Raw genomic sequence first — 15170 nt, 5'->3', positions numbered from 1 at the left:
GTACTAAAGAGACACTTCTGATGAGGTAAAAAATGGTTATTGGCTTAAAAACCAATGCAGTTTTTCCATCATACAATAAGGCTGTGAGGGAAGGGGGAGATCTGATGTGTAAAAACTGTTGAGATAGAATAGATCCAGGAGGGGCAAGAGCTGAGGCGCAGCAAGCTGAGCCATTACTTGTGGTGCTGGCATCTCATATTGGATTACAGATTCAAGTCCCAGATACTCCCACTTCCAATCCAGCTTCCTGTCAACGCGCCTGAGAAGGCAGCAGAAGATGGTCCAAGTGGTTGAGCTCATGCCACCCACGTGGGAGACCCACATGGAGTTCTGCTGCCTAATGCCACCCAGCCTTGGCTGCTGTGGTCACCTGAGGAAGTAAACCAGGAGGTGGAAGACTCTCTGACTCTCTCTCTCTCTCTCTCTCTCTCTCTCTCCCTCTTTCCCTCTTTCCCTCTTTCCCTCTCTCTCTCCCCCACCCTCCCTCCATTCCTCCATACCTTTCAAATAAAGAAATAAATCTTTTAAGAAATAAGCCCAGGAGAGGAAAAATAGAGTTGGAGGGAGAAGTGACATCAAGCTTGGTTGTTGAAAGAATGAAGGAGTGCATCTGTGAGTGTTCAAGCCCTGGTCCTAGTGCTCACTGGCTCTCTAACCATGAGCAAGTCCCATAAGAAGAAAGTTTATTCATCTTCCTCATTTTTGGAAAAATTATTTTAGAAAGTGATTTTATATGTGAAAAAAAATAAAATGTAAACCCTTTTGTTGAAAAATAATCAGTTTCTTTGAAGTCAGTACCTGTGTCTCGCCTGATCAGGGGTGTCCCTTTATTACAGTGTTTTGTTATAACTGAGATGGACTTGGAGGTAATGAGCTGGGATCACGATTACATGAACAAGGGGTAATAGGCAGGAAGCTAAGGATGTGGAAAATTTTTTGGCGATTGTGCAAGTTCCTCTGGTGCAACCCCCCCCCCCCCCCCCCCCCCGGTTACCTGGAACACACCTGACTTGAGCTTGGTTAGGGAAGGTGTCAGCCTCAGAGGAAACCTGATCTAGCAAGTAGGGCCTGTTGGGGAGGTTCCAAGAAGCCCAGTGATCCCTTGAGCAAGTTGGTTGCACTGTGGTTCCAGGCTGTCATTCCAAGCAGAGCAGAAAAGCCAGCTAGCAGTGGAGACACAGGGAATGGGGCTCACTTCCCGAGGGATGGCCAAGGCCCAGTGAGTGTCAGTGTCCACCTATGGTAAATGGCGGTTGGGACTGGACATGGCTTCTCGCAGAGCACTGAAATGCCTCTGCTAAAATTCCATAATGTGGAATCCATGAATACTTCGGAAGGTGGAGTAGTCCTTGGGATCAAATGGGAAGCTTTGCAGAATGGTCAAGGAGGACCCAGGGCAGCTGGGCACAGTCACTTCAAGGTGCCACAGGATCAGTGCTCTCTATGCAAGGCCCTTTCCTCTTTCCAGAGGAAAGATGGACTCCCCTTGGCTTTGGGTGAGCCACGTGCTCACAGTTAAGTCTAAAAGGGATGCTGTATCTTGATGGAGTGGTCCCTAAAGACTGCCTGCTGGGGGAGGGGAGTTCTCCAGAGGAAAGCCATGGGCTGCTTCCAGGAGAAACAGATGCTGAGCTGGAGAGAGCAGCAGATGTCCACCGCACAGAGCCCAAATGAACACTAAGTCCGGGGATGGTATAGTAATGTAATTGGAAATTTCATTTTCCCTCTAGCTACTGCTAACTTGGTCTAAAAATATGAAAGGTATTGCTGAACAGTGTCTGTTTAGTTCCCATATTTTTAAAGGTATTTGATTTCTTTGGCGCCATATCTAAGAACACAGTATAGAAAGTCTTAACTCCTAAAGCACACAGTTAGTTTGTTGCTTCCAGAGTGGTGGCTCTTTTCTTTTGTGCTCTCTCTCTTCTCTTTGAACAGTTGCCATCAGGCTCACAATCAAACATTTGAAATGACCATTCTGCTCCAACAATGCAGAACATGGAATCTCAACTCTCCCTTGTAGCTGCATAGCTGCCTCTGTATTTCTAATTATCTTTCTATCTAGTTAGATGCTACTAAAGCAAAATAAATAAAACCATCTCAATTATTCAGCCAAAGATTATTTTGATCTAAAGTTTAAACATAAAAGAAATTATATGCATATAAATATTTATTAAATGGTGACTTTTAATTATTATTTTTCCCCAAAAATAAAATTAAAGTGTATTAAGCCTTTGAAAAAGATGGTGGGTAATGCTCATAATTTCCTATTAAGTCACACCTAACTTTAATGCCAGCAAGTTCTACAGTTGTTCCTGTAAAGTCTCTGGCTACTTTTCCTGTTCATGTTATTTTATTAGTTTCTATGACTGTTGCAAGCATGATTGTTTAATAACCTCAATATAGGTCAACAGAATTGAGCAATTTATATGGTCTAATTAATATTGGAAGCCACTGAGTAAAAGGTTATATAGTTGGACTCTCCTGAATATGTTTAGGAGACAATGCAATGCATATTCTGATTCCAGTTACAGAAGAACTTATAATTACAATAAAGTTGAGCCTGCAAGAAGATAATGGTTCTATAACCGCATTACCAGGCAACCCGATAATGTTGAATCTTGTTCTCTCCTACTTACCCTCCCCTGCATTTCTGTTGCATAATCCCTCTAGAGATGACAATTTGTGGGAAAACAAGTACTTATTTAGTATTGTTTTATAAAATGTATGGCAAAATTCATTATTTTACTGTCTACATTGACTCACATTGGTCACAATTTAATTAAATAAAATCCAAAAATTTTAAGTGTTAATACCTGCATTAGTGTTTTAAGATTTTTGTTTTTCCTATGCCAAAAAGTCTGAAGAGATTAACTTTTTAATTTCCAGGGAGGATAGAATGCTAGGAACTGTGATATGTATCATACTACATTGCTAGAAAAACAACATTCTAATGTTAACTCTATTTTATGAGGCAGGAATCTGAGACAAAGACAATAAAATAATTTGTTAGGCAGAAGTGCCATAATCCGAATTGAACACAGTTGTTTCTACAAAGCCTGTTACTTTGTCCCACAGTCTGCCTTTCTGATTTCACCATAAGATATTGGGTAGAATTTTCCCAGGTGTTTAAGCAGCCAGGCACTGCCCTGAGTGCTTTACACATGTGTTATCTCATGTAATCTTCACAAGACCCATGTAGTAGTGTAGGCAGCTAGAAGTTAGTTTGTCTAAAGTAACCATACCTCTTAACTGATCGTCCTGAAAGATCCCTTTCACTCTTAGATGTGACTCTGTAATGCCTTCCTTGAGTATGTTCTGTATTTTTTTTTCATTTTAAAGAATAGTACTTTATTGAATAAGTTTTATTCACAGAAAAATAAGCTTTAATCTATGATGAATGCCAGATTATACAGCAGAAAACAGTTTTCTTGGTTTTCCATACTGATGGAAAGATTTCTACTAAATAATAAACAGTCATAACATTATATTCACGAATATAGTACTCTGTCTCAAAACATTTCACAATTATTCACAATACTAATACAATAACATAAGAATCATTCACTCTGTCAGGTTAAAGTTTAACTAAGAAAAAATGCAAAATCTAACAGAAATTACATTAAAGCTTTTATTACATCAAATAAAAAATGCAAAATTTGTTACTTAGACAAAACTGTAAAATATACTTATATAGTGCTTTAAATGTTATATGATACATAAGAATGTAGTAAATCCCAAAAATCTGTATTTCATACCTGCAAGCTTTAGACTTCAAAACAGAATCTTACCACCCAAATACTAGTGTAGTATTGACCAATTTGAAGAAATAGATATTTAAAATTGTCCTGCTGTATCAATTATAAAGTGTCACCTAATATGCAATGAAAGCTAGGGCATAATGGAAAGAATAGTTGAAAAAAATAAACTTTGACACCTCCCAGGAGAAGCAGGTTGGTGACATGTTTCACCTTTAAACTATGTCCCAGTCAGGGCTCTGCCACTAATTAGCTACCTATAAGCTTGGACAAACCACCGCACCTTTGAGCCTTAGCTGCCTCACCTATGAAATGGAGGGGATGAATTAGTACTCCCCCCCAGGTCATTTCTCTCTCTGACATGCTATGGTTCTATGATGCTGAGAAAGAAATCCATGCTGTGTTAAGTGTACAAGAGTCAAATTGAAACTGATTATTAAGGTGGGAATAAGTCACCTGTTTCTCTTAGGAAAGCTCAACTAAATTTGATAATAAGTTTTTCACATACTTTTAAAAGAATTTAAATATTTGAAAGGATCTGACCTATTTATTGACTGTAATTTATATCTTGACTATGAAAAACACCAAAAAATATGAGCATTATCGAAACAGTTATGTAAGAACTTCTTCTAAGTTTTAACTCACATTTCCAGGTAAAGGCAAACACATGGAGGGGTGAAACAGTGTTATGATAGGAATGAATATTTGTAGCATTTGAGTATGTTCTGTATTTTATTTTCAAATTTATTTATTTGAAAGAGAGGGTATCTTCCATCTGCTAGTTCACTCCCCCAAATGACCATTAACAGCCAGAGCCCAACCAGAATTAAGCCAGGAGCCAGGAACTCCATCCTGGTCTCCCATGTGGGTGACAGGAATTCAAGCACTTGTGCATAATCCACTGCTTCTCCAGATCATTCACAGGGAACTGGTTTATAAGTGGAATAGCTGAGACTCGAAGCACCACTTCAATATGGGATTCTGGCATTGCTTTACCAGCTGTGCTACAGTGTCCGCACATGTGTTCTATATGTTAAATACGATTGCTATGTTATAAAAGAAAAGTTGTGGCTATCTAAGGATGGAGTTTTTGGCCATAAAAAGAAAAATCTATTCATTAAATGATTGATCATTTATTATATTTTAAATCCTTCATTAAAGTGATGAAGTTAATTGAACTATATATTCTATTTAACCTAGTTAAGCCAAAGTACCATAAATTTATCATATAAGCAAAATAAAAGATTTTGGATGAGGTTAAGAAAAAAGCCCTACATTTCTTTTATCCCTCGGGCTTTTGCTTTGAGTACCATCAGATGGCAGGTGTAAGTGGCACCATATAATGGGAGACACAAAAAGGCTACTGGGGCCATGACAGCTCTGCCTCCCAAATGCATCATGTGCCCATCCACTTTTTGTCATCTTCCTCACTGCAGTCTGACACAGGCCCTGGCACCATTCACCTGGGTTACCCCACAGTCTCAGAACAATCTTTCTGCTAACACCTTGCATTGGATTCCTACCGTGCAAAGAATATAAATCATGGTTGCTTATTGTTTTTCCCAATCAGATCCTTCCTTATTTTGTTTTTAACTCCCCTGATTATTACTGGTCCTTGTGTTCCTGGAAATGTCAGTCCCATTCTTCCTTCTGAGACTTCGTTCCTGCATCCGCTGTTGAGATTTTGTTGTTCTTCATCTATCCTTGGGTATTGTGGGGATCTCAACTCAGCATCTCCTTGAGAGGTCTTCTCCAACCTGTCTGTAGAAAGCAACAGCTGCTGTAGTAACAGCATCCACAGCAGCCAGCATAGCTAGCACAGTTCTGAATGTTGCCTCACCAGGCATTGTTCTGAATGTCTGCTGCCTCACTGGATCTTCACAACCACCCTTTGGGGTGAGGAATGCTCATTGTCTCGTAATGTAGATGATGAAACTGGAGCAGAGTCCGTCTGTGGATCTGTCAGTTACTTGCTTTGTTTTCTTCCTTACTCTTACCATTATCTGAAATTACCTTGCTCTGCCCTAGAAAATAAGTCTCTGAGAGGCAGGACCTTATCTTATTTTCTGTTGTTTCTATAGCATTTTAAGAAGTACCCAAAACATAGCAGGCACTTAAGTATATTGAAGGAATGAAGGAATAGATAAAGTAATGGACTATGGATCTAACTGATTGGATCATGATATTTACGATGAAGAATGGAAAGTTTCAGAAATGATACTTCCGTGGTCATTGTAGAAGGGAGTCAAAAACTTCCACTTAAATAACTGTTGAGCATTTTTTCTTCTCTATTCTAGTTTGCACATGTGTATAAGCATGTGATGGTGGAACTGGGCAGCGTGAGGAAAGAAAACTATGCTGATGTATTCAGTAACCCAATGGTCACTGGTCAGTAGGTCCAGTTTGTGGTTGCACAGATTATCATCAGTGTTGATCTTTCAAAAATGCAAATTGTATTACACGAATCACAAAGCACTGTTTGACTTCATGATGGAATGTTGGCTGCAGATTAGGGAAGACTGAGTGTTCATGCAAAGCATCTTGATAAAGGATCAAGCAGGGAGATTTTTTATTTTGTTTTTTAAATTTCTCAGCTCTTCTGAACAAATGAGCTATTGACTTTTTTTCTGCGTGGTGCCTAGCGGGTACTAATTTTACAGGATTTTAGAGCTGAAAGGGAACATCAGATCATTAGCCTCGCTTTCTCATTCTACAAGAGAAAAGAATAACCTCCAGAGATGGAGTGGTTTGTGTAGGGTCATATAAGTAATTGATAGAAGAACCAGAGTTCACCTCCTAGGTACTAAGTGGGTTTAATGATCAAACAGCGTTAGGGGAAGATGAACATGTGTTCACTTCAGAGTCGTAATTGGGCTGATGACCCACCAGCCTCCTATGTTTTCTCCATAATGAAAATGATTGCTGGAATCTGAAAATGGGCATCAAGAGGCTGTTGCTAACATATTTTTATTCTGTAATACAAAGTACTGTCCCCTTATTAGCTTATTTAGCAGTTAAAAGTGATTGGTGACTATTTCAGTATCCTGAAATTCTTCATTCTTATGAAGTCTAGAAATAGCATTTGGTGATTTTATAATTAAGAATGCAAAATTTGACCTAGTAAATTTCCTGGTTTAGTGTATGCTGAGAAGATACTAAGTAATCCTAACATTAGTTGTAATAAACTGCTCCTCAAAAGATAAAACTGCCTTTCTGCTGGAGAGAAAATGGCAGAGACCAGGACATTATAAGCACTAAATATACAATTTTTGATATAGCCAAAATTCTGAATTACTGAATCATTTTCTAATCCATTTGGCATACTTAAGGAGATGTTTTTGCCTTGCTAGTTTCAATCAAAGCTGAACCAGAATCATCAATTCTGAGAGACGGTTTTCATTCTGGCCAGTTTTAAGGCATTGCAGATCTTGGAGAGCGCAACAGTGAGATACGTGGAGGCGTTTCAGAAGCCGCCGTGGAAATCTACGGGTGTAGGGAAGGCGCTTTGCCTACTGCAGTCCTTAAGGGGATGGGTGTGCAAAATGTGCCTGCCAATTTGCTCTCTGGAGCTTTTGTTTAAGACTAATGATGCTTTTAGTGGCTGTCAAGTGTCTAGCTGAGCTCTGGGGATACTGGAGTGAATGTCTGCATTATTCTTACGGCATAGGAGGATGTATCTGGTGTCATTAAAAACATTATGTGCCATGTTGAGATGCCCCCAGGAACCTGGAAATATGGGAAATGAGTGTGCATTCTTGGTTCTTTAAGATCAACGTGTGGCAGGAGCAAAGTCACCTGCAAGGTTTGATGGTAACCCCACTGGAAGATGAAATGACAGCGATGACAAAGATGGTTGGAGAAGGAGTGAATCATAGCCTTGAGCATTGGCAGCACATTCTCAGCTTTGTGTGAGAGAGAAATATCATGCCCCCCACTGCCAATGCATTCCAAAGGACTGAAGCTTTTGGTCCTCCAGTTACATCTGCACCTTTTATGGGGTTGGGCACATCAGGCTGAGCCAGCTTGATGCTATGAGACTCTTGTTCTTTTTTTTTTTTAAAAGATTTATTTTATTTATTTGACAGGCAGAATTACAGAGAGGTAGAGAGAGAGAGAGGTCTTCCACCCACTGACTTACTCCCCAGATGGCCGCAACGGCCAGAGCTGCACCTATCCAAAGCCAGGAGCTTCTTCTGGGTCTCCCATGTGGGTTCAGCAGCCCAAGGACTTGGGCCATCTTCTACTGCTGTCCCAGGCCATAGCAGAGAGTTGGATCGGAAGAGGAGCAGCCGGGACTAGAACCGGTGCCCATAAGGGATGCCGGTGCTTCAGGCCAGGGCGTTAACCCGCTGAGCCACAGCGCCGGCCCTGAGACTCAGTTGTTTTATCTCAACACTGGAGCTTGTGTTGGGCTGGTGCTCACCAGCCACACTTCTACTTGGTCTTTTGACTTTCTGTGTACGCCAGCCTGGCACAGCCCGACTGATTGTGTCCCTCAGTGCTCTAGTTCCTGTGGCCATGTATTTCTCATCATACACAGACTGGTGGTAGTTTGGATTTATACATTAGTGTTCCGTGCTTGGATAACCTGTGTCTACTTTTAAGGGTGTGGTCCATTCTTGGTACGTTGCTTCTCTGTTTTTGCTTGTTTCTTAATTCATCAGACATTGAAAGCTTTCTGTGAACCAGAAATTTAACTCAAGTAACTTTCAATGTAACAGGGCAAGCAAGTAAACTGACAGTTACACGATAAGGGAAAAATTATCACCCTGAGGGTTTGGTGTCTGGCTTAATAGTTAAGATGTTGCTTGGGATGCTGGCATCTCATATAAGAATGCCTGGGTTCGAGTCTCAGTTGTGCTCCAAATTCCAGCTTCCTACCAATGGGCACCCTGGGAGGCAGCAGGTGATGGCTCGAGTACCTGGGTTCCTGCTTCCCACGTGGTAGACATTGTTCAGTTCCTAGCTCCCTGGATATTGTGGACATCGTGGTATACATGGCTCAGTTTCTAGTTCCGTGGATATCGTGGACATTTGAAGAGAGAACCAATTGGTGGGAGATCTCTCTGTCTCTCAAATAAATTAAGTGAATAAAAAGTTTAAAGCCAAATGTACAAGTGTTTGTGTATGTATATGAAATATATATTCTCTCATGTAATACCTACTATTCAAGGAGGAAGACAGATAACATTTCTATTTTATGGATTAGGAAATTTATGCTTTATGAGAGTAACTACCTAAGGACATGTTTTATTCTTAGCTTTGATACTTACAAATATTCTTTAGTTGACCATAGTTGATGTGGGTTTGAATCTCTCCCATGGTGAGCTTTAGAGTTTAGCCTGGGCAACCTCACTACCAACCCAGAGAGGATGGTTCATTGAGATCACAGAAGCTGTCAGCAGAATGATTTGGGGTCCATTTCCATTAAATATGTAAGTATTCTGTGCCCTCTCTGTACAATATTGTGCTAGGAAAAGCTGCAGAACTACAGAAAATGTGGTTAAGACGAGTTTCTTTCTCTAAGTGAACTTCACATCCTTAGTATGACTTAAGGGCAAAGAAGACTGTGAAAACCTCACCTGCCAGGGAGACTCAGTGAGAGCTGCAAGTATTTCTAGATCCATGGCCTTCCCCCCACCGCTGCTTTCTGGGAGGGCATGACATAAAGGTGACTCGGCTCTAGTAATCCTTAGGAGTCGAGACAGGTGGATTAGGAACTACTGGTAAATTTTAATCACTTATGTGAGTAAGCCCTCTACATCATTAATGAATCCTAAGGGACAGAGCTCCCCTTCTTAAAAAAAAGGAAAGGAAAAAGGCTGGAACCACATGAGGGAAGGAATGACACCTGTGCCCCCTAAGGGGCACAGTGGTAGGAATGTGTCCTTGATGCCCTCTGCTACTGCGATATAGCAGAAGCCCAGTGAAGCTGTTTATGTGGTCACCAAGTGGGTAAGATGGTGATTTCCAAAAGAAATAATTTTTCAAAATAGAGGCAGAAAAGTAGAGTTGCCTGGTGTATTGATTAGCTGTTGAATTGAATATAGGGAATGTGTTTGAACCTCTAACCCGGAAGTGTGAGATAAAAATTGCTACCTACATTTTCCAAAGTGTTGTGGCATTAATTCAGATAGTCACAGAAGAGCCTTTTGTTTTTTTCTCTTCTATACAGAAACAGTCTGGAATGATGGGTTACCTATGCATCCAGATATAATCTACCTAGTATCCTATGTAAGGCAAGTTCATTGACGAGTCACATTTTAATAGTTACAAACTCTCACCTTCCAAGTTAACAAGAAAACTGATCATTTTCCTGGGTACTTTCACTTCAGTATTTCTGAAGACCTCTGGGGTCACTATGCCAGCACCCAGCTAGCTTGTTGCCACCTGCTAGGAGTGAGCGGGGAATCAGGTGCATAACTCAACATGAAACATGCATTCTCTGGCCTTCAGAGATCACAGGAGTGGGTCTCCAAGACCTGTGGGATCTCCATGTCTCTGACAGCGCTGCGGAGCTGGGGGTGGGGTGCCCATCAGCTCCCACTGCCTCAGGACCTCACTCCTTGCTTTCTTTTTTATTTTTTTATTTTTTATTTTTGACAGGCAGAGTGGACAGTGAGAGAGAGAGACAGAGAGAAAGGTCTTCCTTTGCCGTTGGTTCACCCTCCAATGGCCGCCGCGGCCGGCGCACCGCGCTGATCTGATGGCAGGAGCCAGGTACTTCTCCTGGTATCCCATGGGGTGCAGGGCCCAAGCACTTGGGCCATCCTCCACTGCACTCCCGGGCCACAGCAGAGAACTGGCTTGGAAGAGGGGCAACCGGGACAGAATCCGGCGCCCTGACCGGGACTAGAACCCGGTGTGCCAGCGCCACAAGGCGGAGGATTAGCCTAGTGAGCCGCGGCACCGGCCCTCACTCCCTGCTTTCAACACAGATTTCCCTCCCTCAGTACCACACCTGGTCAGGGCGTTGCCAAGCTCCAAGGGGTCTGTTCCATACATTCAGCTTCATGAACACCATCACCTTTCCAAAGTTGTTCTATAATGCCTGGGTGAGCACAGCCTATAGCATTGGCAATATGCAGTGCATAGAATCATGCAGCCTCTTTAATGGCCCCACTCTTGAACAAATCATCTGCCTAGAGTCTTTCCCTCATTTTGATGATTTTTTTCCCTTACAGGTCCCTTATTTGACCTCGACTCAGGCCCTACTTATCCATTAGAAAGTTTTCATTACACTGATTTCCGATTAAGGGAAGGGATAGATTCCAAACCCTTTTGTCCCAGGAGGGTCTTTTGCTCCATGGAAATTCATAAATAGGAATTATAATTAGAGTGAGATAGATGTCCAATTGCCTCTGGCATTTGAAACCCTAATGTAAATGGCACTATTATGGTGACAAGCCTCTGTAACATCTAATTTGTAGCTGAGAACATCCAACAGTCAAGCCCTCAAAAGTCCAAAAACAGACGATGTGAGGACACTGCTCAGGGGAGGGTGAAGAGCAGATCTTCCTGGGGCTCTCTGTGCAAATCCAGGTACCAGAAACAGTGCACTCTGCTGTGTGTGCTCTTGTTAAACAAGATCTAATGAAGGATTTTTAAGAATTTTTAACATCGCTTTCCCTCTATTTGATAATCCATATGCAAAATTTTGATGACACAACACTAGAGAGAAAAGCTGGCATTGTATCTAAAACATGTTGTGGCGGTGAGCAATCCTTACTGTGTGACTGTGGGCAAAGCTGTTCCTGTGTCTAGAACTACGAAACGGGTAGGGCAGGCCCTAATTCGGAACCATGTGACCTCCAGCGCAGTAAGGATAAAATGTGCTCTCATCCTGTATCTCTCCTACCTGAGGGATCTGCCTTGGCTCACAGCCAAGCACAAGATGACAAACTCCAGGCTTCTTCCCCAAGGCAGGAAGTCCTCCGTGACTTCAGTATGAATAGGTCATCTTCTATCCAAAAAGAAAGGATTTTTTAAAAATTATTCATTTTTACTTATCTGAAAGGCAGGGAGCAAAAGAGGGAGAGTCTTCCATCCAGTTGCCAAATGCCTGCAACAACTGGACCTGGCTCAGGCTGAAGCCAGGAGTCTAGAACTCAATCTAGGTCTCCCACATGGGTGGCAAGGACCCAGGTAACTGGACCATCACCTGCTGCCTCTCAGGGTGCACCTTAGCAGGAAGCTGAAATTGGAAGCAGAGCTGACACCGAAACCAAGGCACTCCAATATGGAGTGCCTGCATCCCAAGCAGCATCTTAACTGCTGCACCGAATGTCCACCCTTCAGTAAAGAAATGTTAAGAATCTGGAGATAGGAAGGGGCAGAAAGAGTAAGCATCCATACTCTACCAGTTGCATAACTAAAGTGTAAGGTATGCTGCTTCAACATGGTGTCTCACCCATCTCTCTCTTGCCTTCTGTCTCCCATGTTTGTGCTGCCTGCACTCTTGACACTGTGCCTGGGCCCTGTGCTCATGCTCCCCTCCTTTGTAGCACAGCTCAATGATTCTGGTTTCATACAGAAACCACACCTCACAGTCAGGCTTTTCCTGTACAGTTTGTTAGCAGCACTTGGGTGTCATTAGTATCTTTTTTTTTTTTTTAAACTTTTATTTAATGCATATAATTTTCCAAAGTACGACTTATGGATTACAATGGCTTCCCCCCCATACCGTCCCTCCCACCCACAACCCTCCCCTTTCCCACTCCCTCTCCCCTTCCATTCACATCATGATTCATGTTCGATTATCTTAATATACAGAAGATCAGCTTAGTATACATTAAGTATGGATTTCAACAGTTTGCTCCCACACAGAGACATAAAGTGAAAAATAATAGATGATTTTTTTAAATGATGATGAAATCAGAGCAGACCTATTGTCATGTTTAATCCCAGTGAGAGTCAAGTTGGGAATTGATAATTTCTTTTTTTTTTTTCTTTTCTTTTTTTTTTTACAGAGGATCAGTTTAGTATGCATTAAGTAAGGATTTCAACAGTTTGCACCCCCATAGAAACACAAAGTGAAATATATTGTTTGAGTACTCGTTATAGCATTAAATCTCAATGTACAGCACATTAAGGATAGAGATCCTACATGAGGAGTAAGTGCACAGTGACTCCTGTTGTTGACTTTACCAATTGACACTCCTGTCTATGGCATCAGTAATCTCCCTATGCTCCAGTCATGAGTTTCCAAGGCTATGGAAGCCCTCTGAGTTCTCCGACTCTTATCTTGTTTAGACAAGGTCATAGTCAAAGTGGAGGTTCTCTCCTCCCTTCAGAGAAAGGTACCTCCTTCTTTGATGACCTGTTCTTTCCACTGGGATCTCACTCACAGAGATCTTTTGCCAGAGTGTCTTGGCTTTCCATGCCTGAAATACTCTCATGAGCTTTTCAGGCAGCTCCGAATGCCTTTAGGGCTGATTCTGAGGCCAGAGTGCTATTTAGGACATCTGCCATTCTATGAGTCTGCTGAGTATCTCACTTCCCATGTTGGATCACTCTCCCCTTTATTTACTCCATCGGTTAGCGTTAGCAGGTACTAGACTTGTCTATGTGTTCCCTTTGACTCCCAGTCCCTTCACCATGACCAACTGTGAACTGAAACTGATCACCTGGAACAGTGAGATGGCATTGGTACATGCCACCTCGATGGGATTGAATTGGAATCCCCTGGTATGCTTCCAACTCCACCACTTGGGGCAAGTCAGCCTGCGCATGTCCCAAATTATACATCTCTTCCCTCTCCCATTCCCACCACCATGTTCAACAGGGATCACATTTCAGTTAATTTTCAACACTTAAGAATAACTGTGCATCAATTACAGATCTAAACCAGTCATATTAAGTAGAACAGATAAAAAAAACTACTAAGAGGGATAATGTATTAAGTTGTTCATTAACAGTCAGGGCTATGCTGATCAAGCCACCATTTCCCATAGTGTCCACCTCACTCCAACAGGTTTCCCTCTTGGTGTTCAGTCAGTCGTCACCGATCAGGGAGAACATATGGTATTTGTCCCTTTGGGACTGGCTTATTTCACTCAGCATGATGTGTTCCAGATTCCTCCATTTTGTTGCAAATGACTGGATTTCGTTGTTTCTTACTGCGGTATAGTATTCTAAAGAGTACATATCCCATAATTTCTTTATCCAGTCTATCGTTGATGGGCATTTAGGTTGGTTCCAGGTCTTAGCTAAAACAAAAAAGCGGTCATTAGTATCTTTATCAGTGGGCGGAGAAACTTTTGCTTGCCCTCAAAAAAAAAAAAAAAAAAAAAAAAAAACAACTAACCACTCCTTTGTCATTTGCTGTGTGTTTATCTGACCAATGTTGTTTATCAAGTACCTGCCAGTTGTTGGTACCAGTGTTAGGAAAATGAGTAACACACCGTCCATGGCCCCAGGGGGTGCCTATTCTGGTAGGGGGAGAGTGACTCATAAATGGGCAGCGAGAGAACCTTCTGGTAAGTGTTTTGCTGGGGAGAGGGCAGGTGCCAACGACTGTGGTGACACAGAGAAGCTCCCTTTCACCTCATAGAACACTTAAGAGAGCTTGTGTCTGCAGTTCTTCAGGGAGGATATGGACTTGGCAAGGCAGGAAAGAGAGGAAAATTTGGTTTTTGAGATATGAGTACTGTTGGTGTCCCTTCATAGCAAAGGAATGAGGGATTGTTTTAATCCAATCTCATTTAATTCACATAAAAAGGTATAAAAAGCAGTTTAATTTTTGTTTATATGTACTTCTAAGGAGTATTGTCAACACTGCAATAGGGTATTTGGTTTTATCTATTGAATTATTCCAATTATTGTGAGATGATTTGAAGTGCTCTTAAAAATTTAAAATTCACTTGGAAACATAAATTCTAACTGGAAGAAAGATTATATGACCATGTTGAGTTAGATCAATTGTTGTGGTGGTTTTCTGCTAAAACATGAATATTTATCTTTTACTGTGCTCATCCAAAAAGAAAAACAAAAGAGAAAAGCATTAAGTGTGTATGTTTAAATTTTTGAATTTATTTTCAGCTGCCTTTTTCACATTAGTTTTGTCTAAAACTTTAAAGTAAATCAGTTTAAAATTATTTGTTACTTTTGAATGTCTTTCTGTAAAGAGAGAAAATAATTGAAATCTACAGGGGAAAGACGAGTGAAAATTGGTGTCAGTGCTTTTGAAATGGGTCGGTGTCTCCATCGCCAGCAAATGCTGCCTTTAACCCTAGTGGAAATGTTTGGTGTGAGGATTTTAGTTTTTATTATTAAAGAAGTAACATCAATAAAGGAAAGAATGAGCTTTTAATATATTTTACATTTAAGAATAGTTCATCCAGACCCAGAAAGACAAATTATCATGTTTACTCTAACATGTGGAAGTAAATATATAGAGTATAATAATTGTGTGGA

At 41.3% G+C, this 15170-nt stretch overlaps 1 protein-coding gene across 3 annotated transcripts in view; it reads left to right on the top strand.

The window, feature by feature from the left end:
• ATP8A1 (ATPase phospholipid transporting 8A1) overlaps positions 1-15170 on the top strand; it is a 262162-nt gene that overhangs the window by 21905 nt on the left and 225087 nt on the right. Inside the window, exon 1 of one of the 3 annotated variants that reach the window (XM_070068172.1) lies at positions 14057-14233. The exons of 1 other annotated variant lie outside the window; for it this stretch is intronic. In XM_070068172.1, the coding sequence (XP_069924273.1) occupies positions 14098-14233 (136 nt within the window). In that variant the 5' untranslated portion in view covers positions 14057-14097. Of the gene's footprint in view, positions 1-14056; positions 14234-15170 lie in introns of those variants that run through there. One more of the 3 variants, XM_070068173.1, reaches the window with a different exon arrangement.

Source organism: Oryctolagus cuniculus, chromosome 2 (assembly GCF_964237555.1).
Source record: "Oryctolagus cuniculus chromosome 2, mOryCun1.1, whole genome shotgun sequence".
NCBI classification, from domain to species: domain Eukaryota; kingdom Metazoa; phylum Chordata; class Mammalia; order Lagomorpha; family Leporidae; genus Oryctolagus; species Oryctolagus cuniculus.
Note: the sequence above shows the minus strand (reverse complement) of the source record. Positions and strands in the feature narration are given on the sequence as shown.